Source organism: Corvus moneduloides, chromosome 3, assembly GCF_009650955.1.
Source record: "Corvus moneduloides isolate bCorMon1 chromosome 3, bCorMon1.pri, whole genome shotgun sequence".
Classification (NCBI taxonomy): Eukaryota; Metazoa; Chordata; class Aves; order Passeriformes; family Corvidae; genus Corvus; species Corvus moneduloides.
In genome coordinates, this window is record NC_045478.1 from 85,604,149 (window position 1) to 85,629,604 (window position 25,456).

The 25,456-nt window shown below is 37.2% G+C and overlaps 1 protein-coding gene across 1 annotated transcript in view; it reads left to right on the forward strand.

The window, feature by feature from the left end:
* Window positions 1-25,456, forward strand: part of HEATR5B (HEAT repeat containing 5B) — a 57,571-nt gene that overhangs the window by 13,182 nt on the left and 18,933 nt on the right. The window contains exons 12-28 of the mRNA XM_032102565.1: window positions 506-658; window positions 955-1,054; window positions 1,451-1,560; window positions 2,456-2,619; window positions 4,679-4,854; window positions 6,109-6,214; window positions 7,165-7,355; window positions 8,898-9,057; window positions 11,800-11,989; window positions 13,306-13,475; window positions 15,595-15,739; window positions 16,532-16,771; window positions 18,598-18,849; window positions 20,838-21,019; window positions 22,122-22,190; window positions 24,354-24,533; window positions 25,206-25,443. Coding sequence (XP_031958456.1) covers window positions 506-658; window positions 955-1,054; window positions 1,451-1,560; window positions 2,456-2,619; window positions 4,679-4,854; window positions 6,109-6,214; window positions 7,165-7,355; window positions 8,898-9,057; window positions 11,800-11,989; window positions 13,306-13,475; window positions 15,595-15,739; window positions 16,532-16,771; window positions 18,598-18,849; window positions 20,838-21,019; window positions 22,122-22,190; window positions 24,354-24,533; window positions 25,206-25,443 — 2,826 coding nt within the window. The remainder of the gene's footprint in view (window positions 1-505; window positions 659-954; window positions 1,055-1,450; window positions 1,561-2,455; window positions 2,620-4,678; window positions 4,855-6,108; window positions 6,215-7,164; window positions 7,356-8,897; window positions 9,058-11,799; window positions 11,990-13,305; window positions 13,476-15,594; window positions 15,740-16,531; window positions 16,772-18,597; window positions 18,850-20,837; window positions 21,020-22,121; window positions 22,191-24,353; window positions 24,534-25,205; window positions 25,444-25,456) is intronic.

The following is a 25,456-nucleotide window of genomic DNA, read 5'->3' on the forward strand; positions in this document are numbered from 1 at the left end:
CTCTCTTTTACCAGTTTATCGTTGTGTTTTTCTAACAGTGTATTCCTATTTTGGTTGTCAGCCAATGTATTTTTAATGTAATTGCACTGGATCTTTTTCAGAGAAGCTTGACTGTAAACTAGCTTACACAATCAATAACTATCAGTTATTTTTCTACTTATTTTATGGACAGGCTAGAGTAGGCTAAAGAACCTGCTTTCAAAATTAATATAAAAAAATTAGAAGTCAGAATAAAAATAGAGTGAAAAGACAGTTGACCACAGTTCTATATGACATGACAGTATGTAGGATAGCCTATTTCCTATTTTTAGTACTGATACCAACAAGCAGATATGATGCATACTAGGTATTTGCCACACTTTCAACCTAGGAATAAGAAAGAATTTCATTTGGTTTTCATTGTTCCAAGTAGGGCAAAAAGTTTGAAGAGCAAAAGCCTTCCCAGCAGAATTTTCACACTTAAATACACATTTTTATTATACTGTCACTTTATTTTTTTGCATAGGTCCTTCTGTTGTTCGGTATCATCTGCCTAAGATGTTGCTGCTATGGCGAAATGTGTTTCCACGTTCTCTGAAGGAGCTGGAAGCAGAGAAGGCAAGAGGAGATTCTTTCACCTGGCAAGTAACACTGGAAGGCCGTGCTGGAGCTCTGTGTGGTAAGAAATTCAGACTTTGAGATTACACCTGCGCAGTAAACCAAAACGTGATCCCAAGTATTGTAGAGAGAACTCCTGTAACTTCCCATCTTCTTCCTTTGAAAATGGGTAAAATGTGTCAGAATTTCATCAAAATGTCCTGGTTTTGACATACAGTTTTATGAACATATCACACACTCTTTGAGTAAACATTTTTAGTTGCTGCTCTTTTGATATTCTCTTAGAATTTGTGTCTTGTTTATGTTTTGTATTTGTTTGTTTCAGTGAAAATTTAATTTAAATTGTTTTGTTATTAGCTATGAGAAGCTTTGTTGCTCACTGCCCTGAGCTCCTTACTGAGGATGTGATCAGGAAACTGATGACACCCATAGAATGTGCCATGACAATGATGTCACAGTAAGTAGGCAGTTTTTGCTTTTTATTCACTTTTGCTCTTTATTCACTTTTGTCTTTTCCTTGAAATCCTAAAACTAATTTGGAGTTGGGTTTTGTGGTTTGGTGTCTGCCCCTTCCCCCTGCCCCACCTGTAATTAAAATAGGACTTCTGAGGAGGTGCATGCCACGGATTTATGGCAGAGTATGTTGTGGGTTTGTTGGGTTTTTAATAAAAGTTTTCTCGGTACAATTACTTCTGAAAATGTATTGTTAATTGAATAATGTTATTCAGAGTAGTTCTCTGAACACTGTTTTCTTGACTTGCCTAGAGTTACATCTTGTGAAGAGAAATCTGAAAATACTCTTTTCAGTAACTGCAGCATTTCTGGTTTCTCTTTTTCATTTTTAATTCTATAGCATTCCGTCAGTAATTAAAGCCCATGGAGCTCATCTCAAAGCTAGTGCAGCTATGGTTCGTTTAAGACTTTATGATATATTGGCTTTGTTGCCTCCGAAGACATATGAAGGTACATAAATTTTTAACAGTTTCTGTTAAAGTAAAAATTCTACTTAGTACTTGTGATGCTTATCTTTGAAGCAGCTGTAAGAGTCAAAACACAGTTCTAGGAATCTCCAAGAATTTTGTACTATATTCCTAATCTTCTGTATGTCGTCTTGACAGTATAACTACAGAGTAGGAGTATTGCAAAGCATTCATAGAGTAATAGAGTATAGAAGTTATAGTCCTGTTTATAGGATTGAGAGATATGGAGATCATGGTCTGAGATCAAATAATGGTGTTTTAAGTCATAGTTACTTAAAAGATAGAGAACTTTATTTCTTAGTGTACTAAAAAGATAGATGTGGCAATGAAGGCTTAGTTTTGGTTACAGTGGGGTTTTTTTGGTTGGTTGGTGTGGTTGTTTTCTTTTTTAAACCTGATTTGATCTGTTACACAGATCTGCTGTTAGTATTGACAGGCACTGTCACGTGGTCTGATAGATTAACTTCTTGGGTTTGAGTTTTTTTGTTAAATCATTATGTTTACATGATCATGTGGATGAGCAGGTTTTTTTCTAAATCTGGATTGTCATCCCATAAGGGGTGGCCCAATCTGTTGTTTAAAACAGGACACAATTCTGAGTAATGTGCCCTAGTGAACGCTGCTTGAGCAGGAGGTGGGACTAGATGACCTCCAGTGGTTTTCAACGTTACCTGTTCTTTGGGTATTTGGGTACCCATGATTTGGGAATTGGGAGGCTACAGTTCATTTGTAGCCTTGCTCTCAACTCTAGTGTTGTCAGGTTTACTTCTCTGCTACCTGTAAAATTGAAGTAATGGTACATTTATGACTTCTGATCACTAACTGAAATGTTTTGGCTAAGAAGCAGTGATGATTCTTTTTAATGCCTGTCTTTTTAGGATCATTTAATGCGCTGCTTCGAGAGCTGGTAGCAGAATTTACTTTGACTGACAACTCTGCTAATACAACCACATCACTCCTAAGGTCTCTTTGTCATTATGATGATAGTGTTCTGCTTGGCTCTTGGCTGCAGGAAACAGATCATAAGTCAATTGAAGATCAGGTAATAAAAAAACTAGAAGAATGAATTGTCTGCCCTGTCTGTGTGATCTGTGTGGGGAAGCCTTCTAAAAGTGAAGCTTCATAATTTGTTGTTAGTCTTATTTCAGAGCTTTGTTAGATGTAAGTCCTTCCATCCACAGGGAACTGTTTTGATTAAAAACCACCTACAACTGAGATATAAATTGCATGATGCTAGTCATAGAGTTGTGCTTAGGGAAGAAGCCTCATTTCTTTTTAAGAAAAACCCAACTCAACGTATCTTCCTGTCTGCCAATTTTCCTAGCCTAGCAGTTGTTCTCATACAGGTTTTTTTGAACTAGGAGAAATGTAGGTTCCCTTTAACCTGTTTTGTAATGAAACTGCTGTCGAAATATCAGTATTGCAAATGGTGTTATAGCAAAACAAGATTTAACTGATTTTATAGGTGTAATATGAAATCTTATGTTTCATTTGAAAGTGTTGACACAATGTTGTTGGCTGAAAACACCTCTTCTGCAAACAGCCATCTAGTAATGGGAAGGTTTCTCAGAAGGTTTGATGGAGCAGATCCAAAAGCCAAGACTGATACCAAGGGTGTGGGACTCTGTTTCTGAGCCAAGATCAGCATGTCAAAGCAAAAAAGAATTTTACAAGCTTCCTTTGTTTATTGTGGAGGACATAGTAGACTTCCAGTGCAGTCTTCAATCTACAGAGCTTTTTCACCCCCTCCTGCCCTTTCTTTTTTTCACTTCCTGACTGTAAAACAGTGGTGCTCTTGGTAAGTGGAGATCTGTAGTCTGTCACAGGGTTCTGGCAGTGTGTGCTCAGAGCCCAGAAAGCCAGTGGAGTCCTGTGCTGCATCAAAAGCAGTGTGGCCAGCAGGTTAAAGGAGGTGCCCCTCTGCACTGCTCTTTCATCCCCAATATAAGGACATGGAACTGTTGAAGCAAGTCCAGGTGAGGGTTACAAAGTTGATAAGAGGACTGGAGCACCACCGTTACAAAGACGGACTGAGAGAGTCGGGGCTGTTCATCCTGGAGAAGACAAGGTTGTGCCGACACCTCACAGCAACCTTCCAGTATCTGAAGGGGGCCTACAGGGAAGTCAGAGAGGGACTCCTCACATGGAACTGTAGTGATGGGACAAGGAGTAACAGGTACACATTGAAAGAGGGGGAATTTAAGTTAGATATTAGGAAGAAATTTTTCATTGTGAGGGTGGTGAGACACTGAAATGATTGCTGGGGAAGGTTGTGGATACCTCAACTCTGGCAGTGTTCAAGGCCAGGCTGGATAAGGCCTTGAGCAGCCTGTTCTAGTGGAAGGTATCCCTGCCTACGACAGGGGAGCATTGGGACTAAGATGATCTTTAGGATCCATTCAAGCCCTAACTTTCAGTCATTCTATGATTCTCTTCTGCTTAGTCATGTTTCATTTTTTAGTGATATAGAGGTCTCAACAGATGTTTGCTGTGTTTTCTGACCTTCTAAGAAGAATACAGACCTACTAGATTCTATAATTTTGCTTCACAATTAAATAATTCATAGGAGCACAGAACTTTCTTCAGAGAAATAGATGATTGTTTAATAGTGTTTCATGAAAGAAGGATGGTTAGGAAGTGTTTTTCTGATGATAGGAGAGTTAATAATTTTAGTACTGTTTCTAAGTCTTTCTTTGTAGGGCATTATTATAGCCAAAACTGATCATTTAATACACTGTATTGTAACTCTGTGCTCAGAGAGTGAATTGATAACCTTTTTTTATAAAATGGCACTTCATATTCAGTGATTCAGAAGCTACTGTTAGTACCAGAATTAATCTGCTTTTCTTTTAATTTTCATCTCTTGATACCAGGAGTGATAGTTTGTGTATTTATCCAGCTGTTAATGATTTTGACCCTTCAGAATTCAGCTGACCCTGTAAATACTAATATGTGTGCATGGGGATACTGCAGTTGTATTCAGGTGTTTGTAAGCTTTTCTTTTGTTTTAACTACTGCGTATGTGTTTTGGTTATCTCTAGTTCCAAATTTTATGTGCAAAGGTATATTCAGAGGTATTCATGTTGTGTGGCATTTTGCAGCTTCAGCCAAACAGTGCGTCTGGAAGTGGTGCTCTGGAACATGATCCCTCTTCTATTTATTTGCGCATCCCCGCTGGTGAAGCTGTACCTGGTCCCCTTCCTTTAGGAGTATCTGTCATTGATGCATCTGTGGCTCTCTTTGGTGTGGTCTGTCCTCATGTCTCTTACAAGCATAGGTCAGTTGACATCGGTGTTCAATTTCAGAACCTAATGCTTTGTTTCTCTGGATACTGTTACCTTGGGGGTTTTTTTGTTTGCTTGTTTGGTTGGTTGTTTTTGTGAAATAAGCATTGACTATGGTATCAACAGTCTTTAAATTCAGAGTTAAGTATTTGGTGTTCATTGTGCCTCAGGATTCCAGAATATGTACTCACTTTAGAAATAAAGTGATTTCCTCAGTTTTATCACTTTTGAAGATTAGTGTTCAGAGATGGAGACTAGATTCTTCTCTTTTCATACTGCATTTAACAGAAGTAATATCTCTGCAACCAAAATTTCCTGCAAAAGTATCCACTGCAATTAACTTCAAATCAGCCTTGAAAACAGCAGGGGCCTCCATTGAATTTAATTTGGCTTCCACAAGTAAGACCATTTGATTTATAGTCAGCAAGGGATTGTACGCATGATGAAAAAGAGGAAATGGAATTCAACTTATTTTCCTTTGTGTTGCACATGACCTCAACAGAGTTATGAGTTGTCAGGACTAATTTCGTTATTCAGTTTAGGCAATTTGTTGCTGAGCAGAGTGAAAGCAGTTCTAAGATGCATTTCAAAGTAAAATGATCTTTCAGTGCAAACCTGATGGGAACAGTTTTTTCATAGCAGTCAACCCCATTTTGAAGTAAGCGCAGGATAGACTTGAGGCCAACTTGCAGTAATTCGATTTAGCCTATACTTGTTGTTAACTGCAAAAATATGTAGCTTGGGAACTGCTGAGTAGTTAAGAATGCAGATTATTAATTACACTCCTGTTTTTGGTATCTTCTAGGGAATGTTCCTCCTCCCAGTAATGTTTTCTGGGGAGGAGTGGGGGCAGGAATGGAGGTTAAATGGGAAAAACAATAGGAACAATAAAACAAGTATGAAGGGTAACACTCTTTTAAATGGTAGTGGAAAGACAGCATTTTTCCACTCTGGTCCTTATAGCTTTCTAGTTATACAGCCAAATGCACCTGAAGATTCACTTCTTCTTGGTAGTGGTTTCTTCAAAGGAAAAGTAAACATTTGTGGATGAACTAAAAGAACCAGCAAAGGGATGTTCAGAGTAACTGCCCGTACTACCTGTAGTGAATACCTTCTGCAGCCCCTGAAGCATAAGTTCTGTTACTGAACTTAAAAGGCCCTTTTGTTGTGTGTGGCTTTTACCAGCTGTGCTTTAGTTTGTATTTTGAAAGGCTGTAACTTCAATTATGTTCTTTCCTTTATTTTAGATTACAGATGTTGGATCATTTTGCTGAATGTGTCAAGCAGGCTAAAGGTGTTCGCCAGCAAGCTGTGCAGCTTAATATCTTTACTGCTGTTCTTAGTGCCTTGAAGGTAAGACTTGTAAACTTGTAATGAAAGCCAAAGTTTGTGTTCAGTACAAAGGGTTGTTAGGAGAGTGCTACTAAAGTTACTCAAAAATTCAAAAATTTGAAAATTCCAGAATTGAATTTTTTTTCAGATACTAGCTTGAGCTTTTGTCTGCATGTATCAGTACAGAGAACATATGAGGCTCATGTAATCAGCATTTTATAGTAGTCAGCATTCTGTAATATTCAGACTGTCTTTTTTTTTCTTTCTTTCTTTCATCTTCAGTCCTGTGGTTTTATTTGCATTGGGCTCATGGATTTAAGTACTTTGTCTATATACTCAGAAAACCCCTAGTGTCACAGAGTATCATTCAGATATGGCTTGTGTAATTGAATACACGAATAGATTTGGGTTTACGTTTTGGTTGCCTTATTGCACAGAATTCAAGGTGCTTATGCCCAGTCCCACTGACTGCAGCTACTGCTCTGTGCTCTCTTATCTACACTTGGAAATGCAACCTCATGCTATCATGTCAGGAAGTAAGACAGCAAGTCACAAATAATGGCTGCCCAGTTTAAGCTGTTACTGGAGCTCCATGTCTTTGGTTGATTGGCAAAATCAGCACCTCAGTTCTTTGTGTTGTTCTTAAAAATGTGATCTACATTGCTACAAGTTGAAATGTGGATTCTGAGGCAGATTTCTGGAAGCTCCCATGCCATACCAAGTGGCCAAAAAATTATCGAAATTGAGCTGAAATGAGGACTTCAGATCAGAAAATTACAATCTGTGGTAGAGCCTTTGACTTCTTCCTCTATTGCACATGCAGTGGTTTTACTTTATGTGTCTTTAATTATTTTTCCTCAGGTAAAAGTACCTACAGAAGCACTGTTTAGTGTTATTGTAGAGTGTTCATATGAGAGACTGTATTAATGTTTGTAAATGTGATTATTAAGAATTTTTTTTTTTTAATGTAGGGTTTAGCTGAGAATAAAAGCACATTAGGACCAGAAGAAGTCCGCAAATCTGCTCTGACGCTCGTAATGGGTGCCCTTGATAATCCTAACCCTATTTTGAGATGTGCAGCAGGTGAAGCTCTTGGCAGAATGGCTCAAGTGGTTGGAGAAGCCTCTTTCATTGCTAGAATGGCTCAATACAGTTTTGATAAGTAAGTTGATTTTAATTCAGAAAAGGAAATAAAATTATAATTTAACGTAGTTTGAAAGATTCCTCTTCTAAATACCGTATTGATTATTCTCTTCTTTCATGCTTGATCCCTATGGTTATGTAGATCTAACAAACCTTCAAACAGATTCTTCTCTTGGATTTATTTCATATGAGGAATAAAAGCTGAGTTGTTACACACTCAGAATGTGAAATGATATTGGTGAACAGCTTTTGATGAGTTACTTGAAGGGTGACTAAACTGTTTCAGATAGACAAGCACAGCTTACATTAAGTATGTCTGTAATATGAATTGTGTAATAGCAGTTCTGTTTCACTAAAGCATCCTCTTCATACATTGATTTAACTTATTTGCTGACCTGTACTTTTTTGTATCCTGTTGTTTATCTTGGGTCTTTAGAAAGATGTCTGGTAGAAGCAGCAAGACATGTTTCCCAATTCCATGCTTAAATTTAAGGCATCAGCATATTTGTGAATCAGAATGCAACTGCCTCAGGGCTGCAGCCCATGTTTTTGGCTGGGCTGGGTGCCTGCACATAGCCTCAGTCCAGCTCTCTTACCTCTGGGTAATTAAACTTTTCTCACCCTTTCATCTTGTAGTAAAGTATCTCATCCTTGCTGTCTTTCCTTGAATTTCTGTTACTGGGATCTTCCTTGGTTTCTTATCTATATTAACTTGCAAGTTGTTAATGTTTGTCATTCTGTTGACAGTCAAGTAATTTTTTATATTTGAGATGTGCATTTACCTTGTTCACTGATGGCCAAGAGCATGCATGTCTCTCATATACAGTCAAACAGAGAAAAAGTATCTTTCTTTGTACTAATTAGGAAATCCCTCTTAATCTCTCTTCCTCACCCTCTGAAAAGGCTTCTAATTACCAAGTGGTGTACGTGGCATGCATTCAGAAGCAGTATTGTAGAGAATACTCAGTAAGTCAATGCATACAACTTCATACAACTAGATCATTTAAAATACTACTCATTCCAGTTTTGTTTCATTATAAAAGGCTTTCTACTTAAAAAAATAAAATGGCTCTATTGGAAAAGTCATAAAAATCAGCTGTGGAAGAAAACAGCTATATGAAAAACCAGATTTGCAGTGGAAGATGTAGCTGTGGATTTCTTTGTAGTTCCTCAGTGTGTGTTGTAATTTTTCTATTCTTGATTCCTTTTCACTGCAATGTTTTAGGAATGATTATTAAATTAGTCTGCTGTGAAACACTGCTAAACTCTTGATTCTTTTTCTATATCCTCCAAAACTCTTCTTCAAGAAGATCATGTTCTGACCAGAAAAAGAAGAAAATTTTAAAAATACCTTTTTTTCCTCTTGTTTTATATGTAATCTGGGTTAAATGCAATACAGAGTAAGTACATTGTTTTTGCTGTTGTTGTTAAGGCTTCTCAAGATCTCATGGGGTGAGGCCTGCAAAATTTTGTTAGTCTTTTGCACTATTGTGATACTTCAAGGATTCTGTGTAGCAAACTTTCTGAATGACATGATTTCTTTGTATTTAAACATCCGCAGATTAAAATCTGCTCGAGACGTTGTATCAAGAACAGGCCATTCCTTGGCTCTGGGTTGTCTGCATCGGTATGTTGGTGGAATAGGTTCTGGACAGCATTTGAAAACTAGTGTCAGTATTCTCTTGGCTTTGGCACAAGATGGAACCTCTCCTGAAGTCCAGGTAAAAAGAGCAACCACCACAAAACTACTTAAAATGTTCAAGATGAAGATTAAAAACTAAACTACCTGCTCAGATATTCACATGATATTATACAGTCACATGTAAGACGTAGCATGTGCCAGGGAGCGTGAAGAAAGTGGATCTTTCCTTATAAACTTCCAGAGTGCAGAATCCCAAAGATGTGGTGTAATTAAGATGTAACCTCATAGTGATTTAGAGAGGCAGTTGCAAGTGGTCATGTTAATTCAGAAGGGCATCTGTCTGCTTGTCAGATATTCCAGAGTGATGCGCTGTGGGCATATTCCAAACTGACTTTAATTTTAAAGCAGAATGTGTTAGTTTTGCCTTGGCTGCCTAAACAGAAGCTTTTAATAACTGGCTAATGACTGACATGTAATCAGTTACTGGAGTCTCGGGCGATGAGCTGTGGTTTCCTTTGTCAAGTAATTCCTGTGTATGTGCTACATATACAGTACATCATCTTTGCAGAGTTATGTTATGAAAACAGAAATCTGTTGCAAGCTAAGTTGCAGTTAGGGGACAGAAGAGGAATAAGTAGGAGCCAAGACTAAGACAGGGAGGGGTTTCTATCTACTATGGACTATAGATGTGTGAAGTCTCACAAGAGGGTGACTTGACTGCTAAAAGTTGCTGGTATAGCAGAATGGAGACTGAACGTGCTAGTGAAAGAGTAATGCTTTTGGAGTTGCTGAATGTGGATAGACACTGTGAAGTTCAGAACACTTCTTAAGTTGAAAATACTGGAAAATCAGAAGAAAATGTTGTTTTTGCACTCTCAGGAGAAATACAAGGGGTCAGTGTCCTGGTCTGTCTTTACTTTCCTTTAAGTAAGAGCTTTCCTTTAAACCTCTGTGGCTGTTGTGAAAAGACGAGAGGGCTAGATGGGCTAGTACATGCGTCTTTATATTAAGTAGTTGAATGTTAGAGGGAAAAGTGCTGATTTGTTTTTTTCCTTCAGCAATGAAATCTATCAGAGCACTAAAAGAATTACTTGAAAAAAAAAGAAACTTCTTTTGAGTAAAAGCAAGTGTCCTGGTCTATAATTACTGTTCTTCAAAGATTGTGCTGTAATTGCATAATATAATAGATAACTTCTTGTCATCCTTTTCATGAATTACTGCAAGGAAATGAGTACCTGGAATGGTGACTATTGTGCTTTAGCAGCAGGAAATTGTGTGCCACCCATCAGTAGGGGCACTTTATACCCATAGACTGAGAAGCTGAAGCCCCCAGTAACTATAAAGAATCATACTTATACCTTGGTTTGCTGTTAACTTGTTAGAATGTACTTCAGTGCCTTCTTATTTCTTTTCCTCAGGGTAATAAAAAAAACCAAAATTAGAAAGCTTATCACTTGGGAAAACAAGCCTAGGTTTTTTTTTCGGGGAGATAATGTTAAAAAAAAATCTATAAATACAATTTTAAGTCTTTTGAGTTTTCTTAGTTTATTTAAGGAAAGACAAAGTGCAATTTGCATATGTAACCAGCTTCATGTATGAGTGGGTAACTTGAGGCATATAATTGTGCACCAGTAATTTCAAAAACAAATTGGAAAGGTTAACGTTTTATGAAAAAAGAAAAGAAAAAGAAGTATAAAAGGGACGTCCAGGTAGAACTTGCATATCTACCTCACTTTTCATTGAGAACACAGCACCTGGCCACTGTGAAAAGCTAAGCTTTTAAACCTCGTCCCTCACTGGATCAGTGTGGTTACACAGAAACTGTGTGGAAGTATAATGGAAATTTATGGGAATTAAAGGATAAGCTGTAATGTGCTACCACAGGATTAGGACTGTAGAGGTAATTACATGATTGCTAGTGCTAATGGTTTTTGGGTTGCATCAGAGAGGATTAAAAAGGAGCAGTTTTGAAGGCAGGTATTCCAGCTTATTCCTAAGAGTCTAGCTTTGTAATAGTAATACTCTTTTATCTTAGTCTTTTCATGTACTTAATATGAGAAAATTCTGAAATAAGATCATTTAATAGGATGTTACGAAGAGATAGCTAGTCCTTTCAGATCTGTCAGTGGAATTTATTTCCTATGAAACATCAGTATCCAAAAGGACTGTCCTCTTGCCTGCTTCTTGCTTTGACAATTACAATAAATTATTTTTTTCTTTTGTTGTTTACTCACTTTGCAACTGAAATAGGTCTTTCACCATATTTTTTCCTCATGCTGTAGTACGCTGACTGAACAGCACTGCTTTTTGCTCTTGTACCCTCTAATAAGAAATTTAGAAAAATACATGTGAACCTTTCAGCTTGTCATGAAAATCAGTTCCTACGAGAATATAAAAGACCTTCTCTGCTAAGCCTTTGTAAGCTGCCCATTTCAGACTCTGCCTCCAGTTTTATAGTGGAATGATTCTCTCTTTCTCCTGTCCTGAGTCAGTTTTCTTTTTTCCTTTTTGTTTTAAGTGGATGTGATATTTGGGCTTGTATTTTTCTTCTTCAAAGTGCTTAAGCATATTTTTTCTCAAATTCTTTCTCACCTTATTTCCATTATCTTCAAAATTGCTGATAACCAAAGAGTATTTTAGATATATTTAAACTCTCAGGTGATTTGCTTGAGGTCCTGAGACTTCTGAAACACTTCTGGAGTCAGAATAGCGAACTAGACTTGTTTAAGAACAGAAGTACAGAGCTGGGCTCCATCTGCATAAAAAACTGTTTAATTTCCTAAATGCATTACTAAAAGGTATTCCTTTGTGTTTTTGATAGACCTGGTCTCTCCATTCACTTGCCTTGATAGTGGATTCTAGTGGACCAATGTACCGTGGGTACGTGGAGCCAACGCTCTCTCTCGTTCTCACCCTGCTCTTAACTGTCCCGCCATCACATACAGAGGTGCATCAGTGCTTGGGCAGGTGCCTTGGAGCTATAATAACTACTGTTGGGCCTGAGCTGCAAGGTTAGTGGGAATTTGAAGAGAAAAAGAAAAATCTACCTTGTATAAAGATGATATTGTAATCTTAAATGGAAGAATATAAGTTTTTGTTAGTTGCAGGTGGGGGGAGGAGATGTTGACTGTTTTAAGCAGCCTTGCTTTGATCCTCCTTATGACTGCTTGGGGCTTTTTTGACTTCAGTTTGAGATTTGTATAAAGAAGTTGCAGGATGTATGGTGTTTTGGCTAATGGTAAATTTGCATGGTACGCCAGCCATGAAACCCTTGCTGTGGATTTTGCTGCATATGTTGTGTACAGGTGGGGCATGAGACAAGGTTTTTCCTCCATTTCTTTAACACGTGTTTATTTTAAGCTGATGACAAGAGCTTAAGTTTGACATAATTGATGATACTGTGAACTAGAACTCATTTTCATTCATTCTTGATAGCCTTAGATCTCTGTACCTTACTGTGGTGACTTAAAATCTTGTCATGCCAAACACTGTGTCTGAAATTTTGTGCCTCAGGTGTTAAAAACATGGATTTTTAACTTTGTCTAACTGGGATTTTTAGGAATGTTTATAGGATGGTCTTTGATGCAGTGCCAGAGAGCCAACCACTAGTGAAATTCTATCTCTAAATAACTGGACTTAAGGTTTTAGTTATGAAATAGTTCTAGATGGTTTAATTGAACTTGTGTGTCTGTGTGCTAACCTTTTGACCTGGAATATGATTAACTTTTAGAATAACAACTTAAGTAGAATGTCTTCTGCAGGTTACATTTCTGTAATTCAAAATATTTTTATAAACCTGATGCAGGTTAATTCTTAAAATACAGAATGGGATTGTTCTTCAAATTAAATACTGTTCTTTTTAAATGCTTGTTCTAGTAGAGCAGTGCAATTCATCTATTGGAGCTAATTAAACTTGCCTGCATACATAGATACTAGCTTAAGAGTTACCTGATATTTTAGGAAATGGCTCAGTGTGTGAAATGTCGCCTATACATATATAGAATGAAAGAGACTTTTCATGTTTAACTTCAGAGAATTAACTGGCTTCATGACCTGGGAAGATAGTCTCAAAATACTTCTGACTGGAGATTATTGATCCAGAATTTCATTTGGATGGCATGTTGTTTAACTGAGCTAAAAAAAGAGATACTGAAACACTCTGTTGTGTTTCTAATTTGCATGGAAAATCAGAGAAGTTGCATGTTAATCTGTGAACTTTTTTTTGGTGATATGGAAGCTTTGATAATTCTTGCTTCTCAAAGGCTTAAAGTCTGCAGTTGCTATAGAAAAGTTTTGCTGTGTTAAGGATATCCTATTACATCATTAGGTAATGGAGCTACGATTTCAACAATCCGTTCTTCCTGTTTGGTGGGATGTGCAATCACACAAGACCATTCAGACTCACTTGTTCAGGCAGCTGCTATATCCTGCCTTCAGCAGCTTCATATGTTTGCACCACGGCATGTCAACCTATCCAGTCTGGTTCCCAGTCTTTGTGTGAGTATCAAATGCATCCCTTTTGCTCCTCAAAGTTTTATGCATGTGCTTAGCAGAGGACAGGGGAAATATTTAGCAAGATGTCAAGGACAGCCATATGTAATAAGCAAGTTATATTTGCAAGAACCCTGGAGTCCCCAAGGCATTTTACATATTTTCAGAATGCTGCCCAAACTGAAATCATAGGGGCTGATTCTCTTTCACCCTCGATAGTGTAAGCAAGCATTTATAAATAACAAGCTTAAGCTTGGAAGTAAGGCAGAGGCTTGAACCCAAAACATACCAAATATGAATATAAGAGGAAAGGTGGCATGGGTGGGTGTGGTTTTAGTGTAGGTTGGGTTGGTTTTTTTTAATAATTACTATCGTAAAAATTATTTTTAGAGGGTTCAGTAGTCCAGTACTGAGAAATTTGAAAAGCTTCTCCATAATATCTGTTAGATGTTTTGCAAAGTTGTTTATGCCATTCTTTGCAGCACTGATGACTCAGTGTTACCTGAAGGAATGCAATCTTACTTATGTCAACATTGGACCTTTTTCTTAGTCTGCCATCCAGATTTTCCCTAGGGCATCCTGTCATGATTACATGCTTCTCTCCAGCCCTGTGCACATCCAAGCCCCACCCTGCCCCAAGCACTCCTGGGAGTGCAGTGTGTTTACAGAATCTGTCACTTGTCCCTTAACCAAATTTTGCATGAAAGGGGTGCAACATATCCAGAAGTAGGTAAGCTCTTTTGTATGAATACCATGTACAACATGACAGAAATTCCCTACAGCAGTTTACTCTGTGACTACCAGTGGGCGGTGTAACAGACAGTAAAGTTCATACATGACTAACTAGTGCTGTTTTGAAACCTTTTCCCATAGTTTTCCACTGTTTCTCTCCTGTTAGATTATGGTCTTCTGCTAAATGAAAGCTATTTTTGTTTCCCTTTCTCATATTCCTTACTTTCAAGTTGTACTTAGTTTGATAGGGTTTCCTTGGAGTTGTCTTGGGCATTTCTTCATACTGCAAATGCACAGATATGTAGGCAAGGTCTGCCTTACCTGCACCATTAGCCAACTCTTCAGAATGGATTTAATGCCAGGTATCAAAATTAAACCACGCAGCACCACACTCTCATTTTAATTTCTTTTTCCTGCATTGGCTTCATAACTTGTAGTTATTTGTTTTGTAACTTGAAACAGGGAATACCTTTTGCATTAATTAAATCTCCCAAATAGTCTGTGTTTTAGTTCATTAAAACAACCTCAGTGTGGTATTTAGAGGTTCTTTAAAGACTGCTTGTTTTTTTAGGACTAAAATCTTGTATATTCATATGTGGAATAAAGATCTACTGTTAAAATGCTTTATAAACTGTACAACCCTTTCATTTAGGGAAGCATTTTCCATCCCCATAATAAGCTAATACCGAGAAAGCAAATTGATATTTGGTTTATAAAAACCAAATTATCCTGGAGTAAATAAGGAATTAGAGTTTATTAAAGGGCAGTCTTCACCTCTTCCGCTCTGGAAAAACATTCATTTTTCTGTGCAGCTATTTCCTCTCAGAAAAATAGAGACCATGCACAATTCTTCTGTAAGGAAAATATTTGCTTGTGCTTGAGGTGATTCAAAGGAATTAGAAGCCAGTGTTGGTTAGCAAAGAAATCTGATGCTGTCTTATTGAGAGGCACTTTTAAGAACTTAATGCTATAGATTTTATTACACATTTGAAATGCAAGTTTTATGATAGCTGTCATGTGTAGTGCACCTGATAATGGCTTTTTGTTTAAAAGAATGTGATTTACAGCTGTAGCAGAATATGAGGCAGAGTAGTACAGGAGTGCAACAAATTGGAAACTGTAATTAATCTAAATCACACTGGCACAGTAGTTCCAATATTTAAGCTTTTATCTCTTTAACCAGGTGACAGCTGCCAGCTCTATGTATATCAGCTTTATTTTCATATTTGTATATTATGAAAAGTGCTTACTTCTGAACTTTCAGAACTTGGTACCCAGCAGCTCACACATGGGCTTATGACTGAAATGTAGAGTGCTTTTAGTCCTTGGCAGCATTGATTTATTGATGCTGGGGTGCAGCAGTTCACTCATCTGTAATGGTTTTGATTTTCAGGTTCATTTGTGCAGCTCTCACTTGCTGCTGCGCCGGGCTGCAGTTGCGTGTTTACGACAGCTTGCTCAGAGGGAAGCGTCAGAAGTGTGTGAATATGCCATGAGCTTAGCAAAAAATGCTGGAGACAAAGAAAACAGTGGCATCAGTAGGTATTTCTTTCATGTGGCCTTTTTGTAACAGTTGAATGCACATGTATGCATACGTGTGCTTTGCCTTCAGAAAGAAGGGAAAAAAGCCCAAAGCCCCTTTATATCCCTAGTGAAAAAAACCCTAAAACTGTCACTTCTGGCTTCAGTAACTTTTGGCCACATCCCTGCTTACCTCTGGAATTTCGTTTCTAATTTAACTATTTGCGAAATTCAGACTTAAACCTCTCTCTCTCTCATTAAGGCTGGCAATCAAATAGGGAACACAGCATATATACACTGGAAGCATTTTACAGTTTTTCTGGTATTACAGCTTTTGTTATTTTGAAAATTGACTTAATGGTGTGCTGTTTGATTGAGCTGCCTGGTTGTGTTATATTCTGTTAGCATCACATCTGCAATGCCTGTGGGCTTTGCTGGCTGGTCTAATTGTTGCATGTATCATTTTATTTTGATAATAGGAGGTGCAACAGTGTTGAGCAGCACAGTCTTAATACAAGTGTAGAATTGTGAGCTTACTCAAATGATACCAGCTAAGTGTGTCTCTGGGAGGAGTCTTTAGAGTCCAATACTGTTAGTGTTTTTTTACAAATTCATGGGCTATGTACCTTGAAGAGAGATATTTTTTATTTTTTTAACTAATACTTGGAGGTGTAATTTGCCTTGCAATAAAATTAATTGCTGTATTAGAATCTTTCTAGTGTTATTTCAGAAAAACATCAGTAGCATCTTGGTGATCTTTGACTGAACTATACACACACGTACATAATGTTCTGGTTATCATTTTGCAGACATGAATCCTTTTGCACCAGGAGCTGGCTCTCGGCGAGATGCTCATTCCCGGCATCAGGGGGTTAACATAACAGAGACAGGCCTGGAAGGCGTCCTTTTTGGAATGTTGGATCGTGAGACTGATCGGAAATTGTGCTCAGATATCCATGATACTCTGGGACATATGCTTTCATCTCTCGCAGTAGAAAACCTTTCTCACTGGCTCATGCTTTGTAAGGATGTCCTTGCAGCTTCCAGTGGTAAGTGTTCTGTCGTGTTACATAAATGACAATGTGTCCTTAGCATTAGCACGTTCTGGCAGTATTGGTTTGCAGCTTGTCTTTTATCCTAGTTAAGACGTAGGTTATATTGTATACAGAATTTTGATTGTAATGCAGTTAAACTTCCACAGAAAGAAGGAATTATCAAAGTTAAGTTTCAGAATATGCTCATAAGAGTAAAAAGTTAGCTGCTTGAAGTAGGATTTCCAATGGAGAAGCAGTGTGTTTATAAGTCTGACATTTCAGTATCTTAGTGAAAGCAGACATCCTTTTTAGCCTGTATACATCAGGATTCTACAAAGACAAGACTCCTGTACACATTCTGAGCTTTCTTTTACAAGGTTTTGTGAGTTATGTGATGATGGGTTACTGTGGGGATGAAATTTTTGTTTGTTGTTCAGCTTTGCAGATTTGTTTGCCGAGATTTTGTCCTCTGAGACCTTATTCCTGTTTTTCAGCTTGTAGGATAGTTATGACGCAGAATCTGCTCATTTCCCTTTCATTTATACTTGTTTATTGTCGTGTGTGAGTGCATCCTGAAGCTGTTTCTAAATGCTGCCAGCTTTACATTTACTGATGAGTAATGCTACCAATAACTTCTTTATGCAATGTAGTTACCACACATCTGCCCAGTGAGAAAGACCTCATTTCCTGAGCTTTAAGTTGGCATGTCCTTTTGTTATTTCATGTGGGATAGGTATTAAAGTTTTTAACATGGTTGTCCAATTTCTTATTTATTTATTAGTAGGTGACATATCTCAGAGAAAAAACATATTTAAATAATTTTCCCTCTGATGTACTGTAAGCCAGCAACTTCACTTTGAACTCCTTTGATCCAACTAACTGGCATATGACCAAAATGTGGTTTGCTTTTTAAGCAGAGATTTACAAATCAGCCACATGGGGTCCTGCATGCCTTCCCAAAACACCTTTGTTATGAATTGGCATCATCCATGTTTGATTTGCCATAGCCTTTTTCTTTATTGAATGTCTTGGCTCTTCAGTTGCATAAATTTAGACTTTCTAAGAAGCATGCCTTAGTTTCTAAGAAGCATGCATTGCAATAATTTCCTTTAATTGTCCTCTAATTATTGCTGGAATAATTTTTGTCAGTATTTTGGCATTTTTCTAATTTAGACCTTGTCATTGAGGCTTCATGTTTTCATTTCTGAATAACAAAAGTATATATGCATGTTTGGTGAGGGGTTTTTTGTCCATGTTTGGCTTTTGGTTTTTTATGTGATCCTGAAACAATTTTATTTTCTGAAATGAAGTCTCAAAGCTACACCTAGAGAAAAGAATTTTCTGAATGTTAATCACATTTTTGAATGCTGTCAGGGGCCTGCTTGGCTGCATAGTGTCCCATGGCACAGAGCTTTGTATTTTTGTTTCAGTTTAACTTGCTTTTTATCTTCCACTTGAAATGGGAGCTGAATAATTCAAAGCTAAACTGATTCTTTTATTCTGAGCCTTATCCTGTTTATTGGCAATTTAATGGGTTAATTTACAAAGCTGGGCAGTTTTGATATGGGATTCAGCTACAGTTGGTAACTGTGGAGAATTAATGTTATAGGAATTTATATCATGTAAGACAAATAAAGGGTAATTTAATCCAGAGCAGAGGTGAAAATCCTTTATTTTACTGATATTTTCCTGCTCTTTGACATTTGTCAAATGTTTCTACAGAAGAATTAGTCTGTTCTGAATCTCAGTATAGGGAAAGACTTGAACTCATGTCCATAACTGTCTTCTGTGGATTTTAACAGTGGCATGTTTTTCTTCCTTTTAATTTTTCTGTGTGGTAGACATGAGCACAGCTGCTCCCTTGGGAGGAGGCAAGGATGAGGAGTCGGAGAAGAAGGATGAGATGGATGATGATTCAATGTTTACCACCTTGGGTGAAGAGGACAAGTCCAAGCCTTCTGTAGCGCCTCGCTGGGCCACTCGTGTGTTTGCAGCAGACTGTCTGTGCCGGGTTATCATGCTGTGTGAGAATGCCAACAAGGCACACTTTGACCTGGCACTGGCTCGTTCAGCCAGACTTAAAAACCCAAAAAGTAATTGCATGCTTTGGTTTTGTTCTTAATTTTTTATTTTAATTTTGACACCTCTTTACAGCTTAAGATTACACAACCAAGAAAAAAAATAAAAGCACTTACTCTTTCATTCAAATGGTTAAAACCAAAGGAAATGCCCAGCAAAAGTCAATAAAATTGTACCTTTATAACCACCGTAGTTACAGTACCATGAGCACAAATAATGAGGTTTTCTGGAACATACCAGCTGTGACAGACTGGTCTGCTTAGGGGAAAAAAAACCTTAGAGATGCAAAGCTTTTTTCAAGTCTGAAACAGAAGCAATAAACTTTAGCTAAGGGCAAGCTGGGAGTGTTTTCAGAGTTTAATGTAATGACAGCAGTGAAATAAGCTTGAGATTATTTTAGCATCTCCAATCTGAAGAAATGCTAGAAAAGAAAAAAAGAAGGGATAAAGCTACGTAATTATTGCTATGGCATTGGCTGCAGAGAGAGGGATGTGGAAGGGAGTTATAAAAAGACACGGACTTTATAAAGTTAATTCTTTTGGTATCCATGAGAGCGATAAGTCTTAATTTTCAAGCTCATTTTCCAAAGATAGTTTTATGAGTTAGAGGATCAAAAAAATTGAGAGGTCATAAATTGCGTAGCAGTTTTGTGATGAAATGTTTTTCAGATAGCGTGGGGTGTCTGTCCTTGAGCTGTCCATGTTGTTTGTGCTGTATTGTGATTATTTGGGTTCACCTGTGTAGTGCTCATGGGGACTTTGTGTATGTAGGATGAATATTGTGAGCATCCTAGAATGTGTGACGTTAATGGACTTGGTGTCTGTGTTGTTGAGGGTGTCTGTTTTGGTATGGAGGGTTATCGGGTCTTTGTCTGTGTTGCTTGGTTCCTGCTTCCAGCGCTGTGCATTGATTTTGTGAGAATCTGGTTTTTGACTTGATTTGAGGCCAAGACCATTGAAGACTAAGAACAGTTTCAGGGAAGTTTATTTTGTCATGGCATTGTATTACAGAGGAAATAATGAACTAACTGCTGCTTATAGGGTCCTGCAGAGAATTGCATATCCTAATCTGGGGAATTTTATTTCTATTTATTTAAAGTGAACTTTGATGTATTTGGTATCATTGTAAAAAGGAAAACTCAGCAAACTTCTACCACCCCAAATTCAGCTTCTAAAATACTCAAATTTTACTGTTGTCTCTGATGGTCTGAAAAAGTAAGTGGCAGACTTTATCACATTGTAGTTTGTAAATTATTTTCATTCGTTCTTTACTGATATGCCTTGGAAAAGTTTCAGCCACAAAAGACGTTTTTCTTCTTTAGCTTGAGACTTGAAAATAGCTTAGGCAATTTGTGGGTTTTGTTAGTTACAGCGGATGTTGTTAAATAATTTATTTTCATGTTGGTTGTACAACATGTGGTAATTTCAAATTGAGAGTAGGAAACGAAATAAAATGAATACATAGAGAAGAATAATCCTTTCAGAAATGTTACCAAGCTATGTATTTTCTTGTTTACACGCTGTCTGCTGCTTGCTTGCAGCCTTGAATGTGGTTTTCAGGAGAACTAGAGGCATACTCAGTTGTAGGTGTTTAAGCTTGACATCAGCAGGGGTCACTGTAAGCATAGGAGTCGAGCAGGAGCAGGAATTGCCTTGAAGATTTCCTGTATGTTTGGAGGTCATTCAAATTAGCTTTCCTGAATGTTTTAATATATTCTGAGATACTTAGCCACATTTACATATTCCATTCTATGCAATTTCTGCTCAGTTGGTAAGGTTGTCTTAGGAATAAAAGTCATAGAATCACTTTGGGGGGGTAGGGGAAGTGGAAAACAAGAAAGAAAGCTAGGTTACATTGTTTCCTGCTTCTTCCATGCATTAAATGTGGACCTTTGAAAACAAATGGGTAGAATTCATGCATGTCAATGAGGAAAATGTTGCAAAGATTTGTCATGTTAGCTATCTTTTAAGTGGCTAAATAGTTTTTTCTGTTTTGTTCTAAGATGACTTCTTAGTGCTCCATCTCTCTGACCTTATCCGAATGGCATTCATGGCTGCCACTGACCACAGCAACCAGCTACGGATGGCGGGGCTGCAAGCTCTTGAAGACATTATCAAGAAATTTGCATCTGTTCCCGAGCCAGAATTTCCAGGCCATGTGATACTGGAGCAGTATCAGGCGAATGTGAGACGTCCTTTATAAGTTCAGGAAATTGTGTATTTATGCCAGTATGCCAGTATTAGCTTTGAGCACGTTTTGTTATTTCAAAAAAAAGCTGTGAGGAGATTTTTCTCTGTGTGAAAATGTGCTGGAGAGACACTCTTATTTACCTCTTCAAATTTTATTTTTGTATCTCTATTTATTGTAATTTAGTAGCTGTTAAAATTAAAATTCAGTAGCTTGAAAGCCAAATATTGTAAGTTACATTTAATTTTTTCCAGAAGTGGCTATTAGTTTGTAGAATTAGGAATTGGAAAATATCATTCACTCAGTTCTAGATTTAATCTAATAAATCTGTTTTCTTGGGAATTATTGAATGTACTTCTGTTTAAATGAAAAATACAAAAGTAGGTCACTGGGAAGTGGGCAATTAAAGATTGTTTTTGGGATATTATTGTGCTTTTTTTGTTGCATACCTTAACTCTTTCACCTCTTTTGTCTTCACTCTGTCTTCAAGTTCTTTCCAAATACTTTTTAAAGTCAGGCTTTCATCTTTTTCACTTCCTGTCTTTTTCTTCTTCCTTCTGTAATGCTGTAACCATTGCTTCTTTCTCTTGGACTTGGTCCTTTTGTTTCAGAAAAATACTGCCTTGTAGCAACTGCCTAAAAGGCATTTTTCAGCCAGGATTTGCATCAAGCGGACTTGATGCAAATCCAAACATAAACATTTGATTTCACATCACTGTTCCTTTGGACATCAAATTGTCGTTGGCTTATTGATCCTTAGCAGAAGTTTCACCTGTAATACTGTAATGATTAAAAGGATACTCATTAACAGAAGGAAGATAATATCACGTATTTCACAAAGGTAGTTGAGACTTAAAAAGGCAATGGGCAAGCAGGAAAAAAGGTAATTTAAGACTTTGTTGTTGTTGTTGTTAAGAATGCTATTGCACATGTTTGCTAGACAGCAAGGATAATTTTGGGGTATAACTACAATGCCAAATTTGGCAATCTTGTCTTGCTTGTTCTGTATTTGTCCTTGAGCCTTAAACAAGGTGAGATAAACAACACTGTGTCCCTGTTATTTTAGTTGGATTTTAAAAATTTTTCTTCCTATCGACAGGTTGGAGCTGCTCTGAGGCCGGCTTTTTCCCAAGATACACCATCTGATATAACTGCAAAGGCCTGTCAGGTACAGTGGAAAATGTTCACATACTATAAGCAAAACTAATTTTCCTTCTCTTTGGAAGAAGGATGCACAAGAGAAGTAGCATCAAATGGCTGGAAGATGTTGTAAACTTAGGCTGTGATGTTCTTGCAACATCTTTTGAGTTTCCTAGTAGTAATATTTTGTTCCTCAGAAGTGCAGAAGTCCTTTTAGACAGCTACATCAAAAAACGTATCTAGAACTATGTCTTCATGTCAATCCTGCAAGAAAAAAAGAGAAAAAAGAAAAAACCTCTTTGCTTAATGAGACCAATAGTAGTTTATTTGTTTTCTTTCAGTCTGATCAAACATTTGGATTACTGATAATTTACCTTTAAACACTAAATTTCCATTCAGTTTAATGCTCTACTTTAGAATTTAGAAGATCTGAGCATTCTCATTACAGTCATAGTAACAACTTGTCAGTGAAAGTTTGCTAAAAGATTTTTTTTTTTGCATGTGTGTGGCATTGTTTTCTTGTGTGTGATCTTGTATACTGCAATTTAAATCAACTATCAGCAACATAGCTGTAGTAGTATGTGGTTTTCACAGCTAAAGAAACTACTGTGGTTTAAAGCAGCAGTTTTGTTAGCTATGCAAACATAAGTTTTAAAATGATAACTCTTGTGTTTCTGAGTTCTGTTTAATAAATTTGGGTCATCAGGAGCATGATTTTGTGTTGTTCTTTTACTTAATTTTCAGCAAAACTTGCAAGGATAGATCATGTACAGCATAGCTTGGTATCTACATGTAGGAAAAAGTATGTTCAGCCTGATTTACAGAATGTTTCTGCACATTTAAAACTAAACTAAGAGGCAGTTTGTATGAAACCATTTAATATTCCTTATAACTTGTCAAAATCTTCTCTATTCAACCAATTTTAAAGTAGATGTGTGCACTTACAGGATCAAATGGTGGGAGATTAGGTTTGGATATTTAACTCTCTCTAGAAGTTACATGGACAGAGATGAGCTTCCCTGAAGGAGCTGGATGTTATAGTTTTATGTCATTACGGAAACAGTTGTTGACTTGCTCAGCAGCAGAATTGAAGCTGGTCTTATTCCTACTGCGAATGAATAACAGTTCTTTGGGAAGTTTTCAACAGCTTTGTCCTGTATGTGTTTGGGATGCTTTTTAGTGTTTGCATTTATGTTATTTTAAATATGTCCATCATTCCAGATCATGAGAGAGTTCCTTCCCCAAAGGATTAAATGGAACTGGTTCTCTAAAAGCAAAATAAATAAATTGGAGATAGGCCTTGAAAAAAAGAGTTTGTAAAACCTGAACTACTTGAGTTTCATGAGGTTTTTTTGCTTCTGATCTTCATCCTTGTAGAATCATCTCCAGAATAAGAGCAGCTCTTCTGAAAGAATTTGTCACTTTTTCTCTTTGTAGAATAGCAGCTGCGCCAGAATTCTTCTATTGCCTGCATTATATCTGGGCATGAATGTGTTTCAGAGGATGAGTGCCAATGTACAGCATTAGTCAGGAGCAGACAATCTGTGTGATGTTTGTTATTTTAAGTACCTGTTTTGATCCATTTAATTCCAATGAAAAGTTGAGAGACAGCCAACTGTCTGTCCACCATTGTGAATAGATTGTTCTAGGTGTAAAACTCTGGGTTCCAAATCATAGCTCGATGTTTAAAATAATTTCTAAGTGTTTTCTTGACATTAATAATTTGAAAGCATCCCACTAGTATGGAGCCTTATATATTGATTTGAGATGTGAGGGGTTTTAAAGATAAGATTTTTTTGGTTGCTGTCCAGTATATTCTTCACAGAGAATGCAGTGACTCATTACCTGAATGATTGACCAAACACTTGGGATGAGAATAAAAAAATTGTTATAACCTATTTATGAAGGATTAAAAAATTTTTTAAATATTTTCCATATATCTATTGAGTTCCCTTGTAATATGCATTGCAAATACAGCCTTTATAACCACCCACCTGAGCAATTCTGTTGTCATGGGTAGAAAGAAAAAAAAGGAAAACCCGGTTTATTTGTCTTAAGCAGGAAGAATGCCTAAGTTTTTCCTGGTGGTTGTTTTGGGTTTGGTTTTCCAACTGATTTAATTTTTTTTTTCATGTATAGCATTGTTGGGTTTTTTTGCTAGTTTAGAATGATTCTTAACTTTGTTGTCTAGGTATGTAGCGCTTGGATAGGAAGTGGGGTTGTAAGTGACCTGAATGATCTTCGCCGAGTTCACAACCTTCTTGTCTCTTCCCTGGATAAAGTGCAAGCAGGAAAAGGATCTTCTAGCCAGCTTTACCGAGAGAGTGCAACTACTATGGAAAAACTTGCAGTTCTGAAAGCCTGGGCTGAGGTAAACATTGACCATTAAATCTTTAAAAGTTTGAGAACACTTTACAGTGTAACAGCAGCCTCACACCTCATGCTGGCTGCATACCTTCCTCCTAACCTGTTGCAGTTCTACTCCTGGGATGTTTTAACCTCAATATCTTTCTCTGCCATTCTGTTGATCCATTATTTACAGTGAGGCATGATTGTTGTTTTGCTACACTTTTCTGTATAAAAATATGCACTCATACCCTATCAGATTCTGAATTTCTTCCCATCTTACTGCTCTTAAACTTGAAAAAAAACCCCACAAACAAGAAAACAAAATCTCCTTGCCCCAAAAAACACTAAAAATCAAACAACCATAAAATAGATTGTGGGAAAATATTGCAGTTAGTTGACTATTTAACTAACTAGTTAGTTAACAGTGTCAAGTGTTTATAATTGGCACATTTTTAGGAAGAAAGTGTGTGGCCTAATTGTTTTAGGAAAGTCCCATTTATGAACCTAAGCGTTATATATATATATACTGGTAGAAATAAAAGAAAGGATGTAAATAAGATGTGTTTGTATTAAAAACCTTTTTTTTCAGTAATTTTCTGGTGAATTGCATCTGTGTGGAATCTGTGGGAAGGGCTGCTGTTTTGCTTTCATTTTAGAATCTCACAGCACATACTTCAACATGTTTTACTTCTAGGTGTATGTTGTTGCCATGAAAATTAAGAAAGAAGCAGAAACCAAACCAAAGCGTGTTTTAAAGAGCACAGAGGAGGATGAGGATGATTTTGGTACCGTGGATGAGTTGCCACCAGACAGTTTGATAACACTTGTACAACCTGAACTGCCTGCACTGAGCCGTCTCTGGTTGGCTGCGCTGAAAGATTACGCTCTTTTAACTTTACCAGCTGAATTTGCTACCCAGCTTCCACCAGATGGTATGCACTGAAT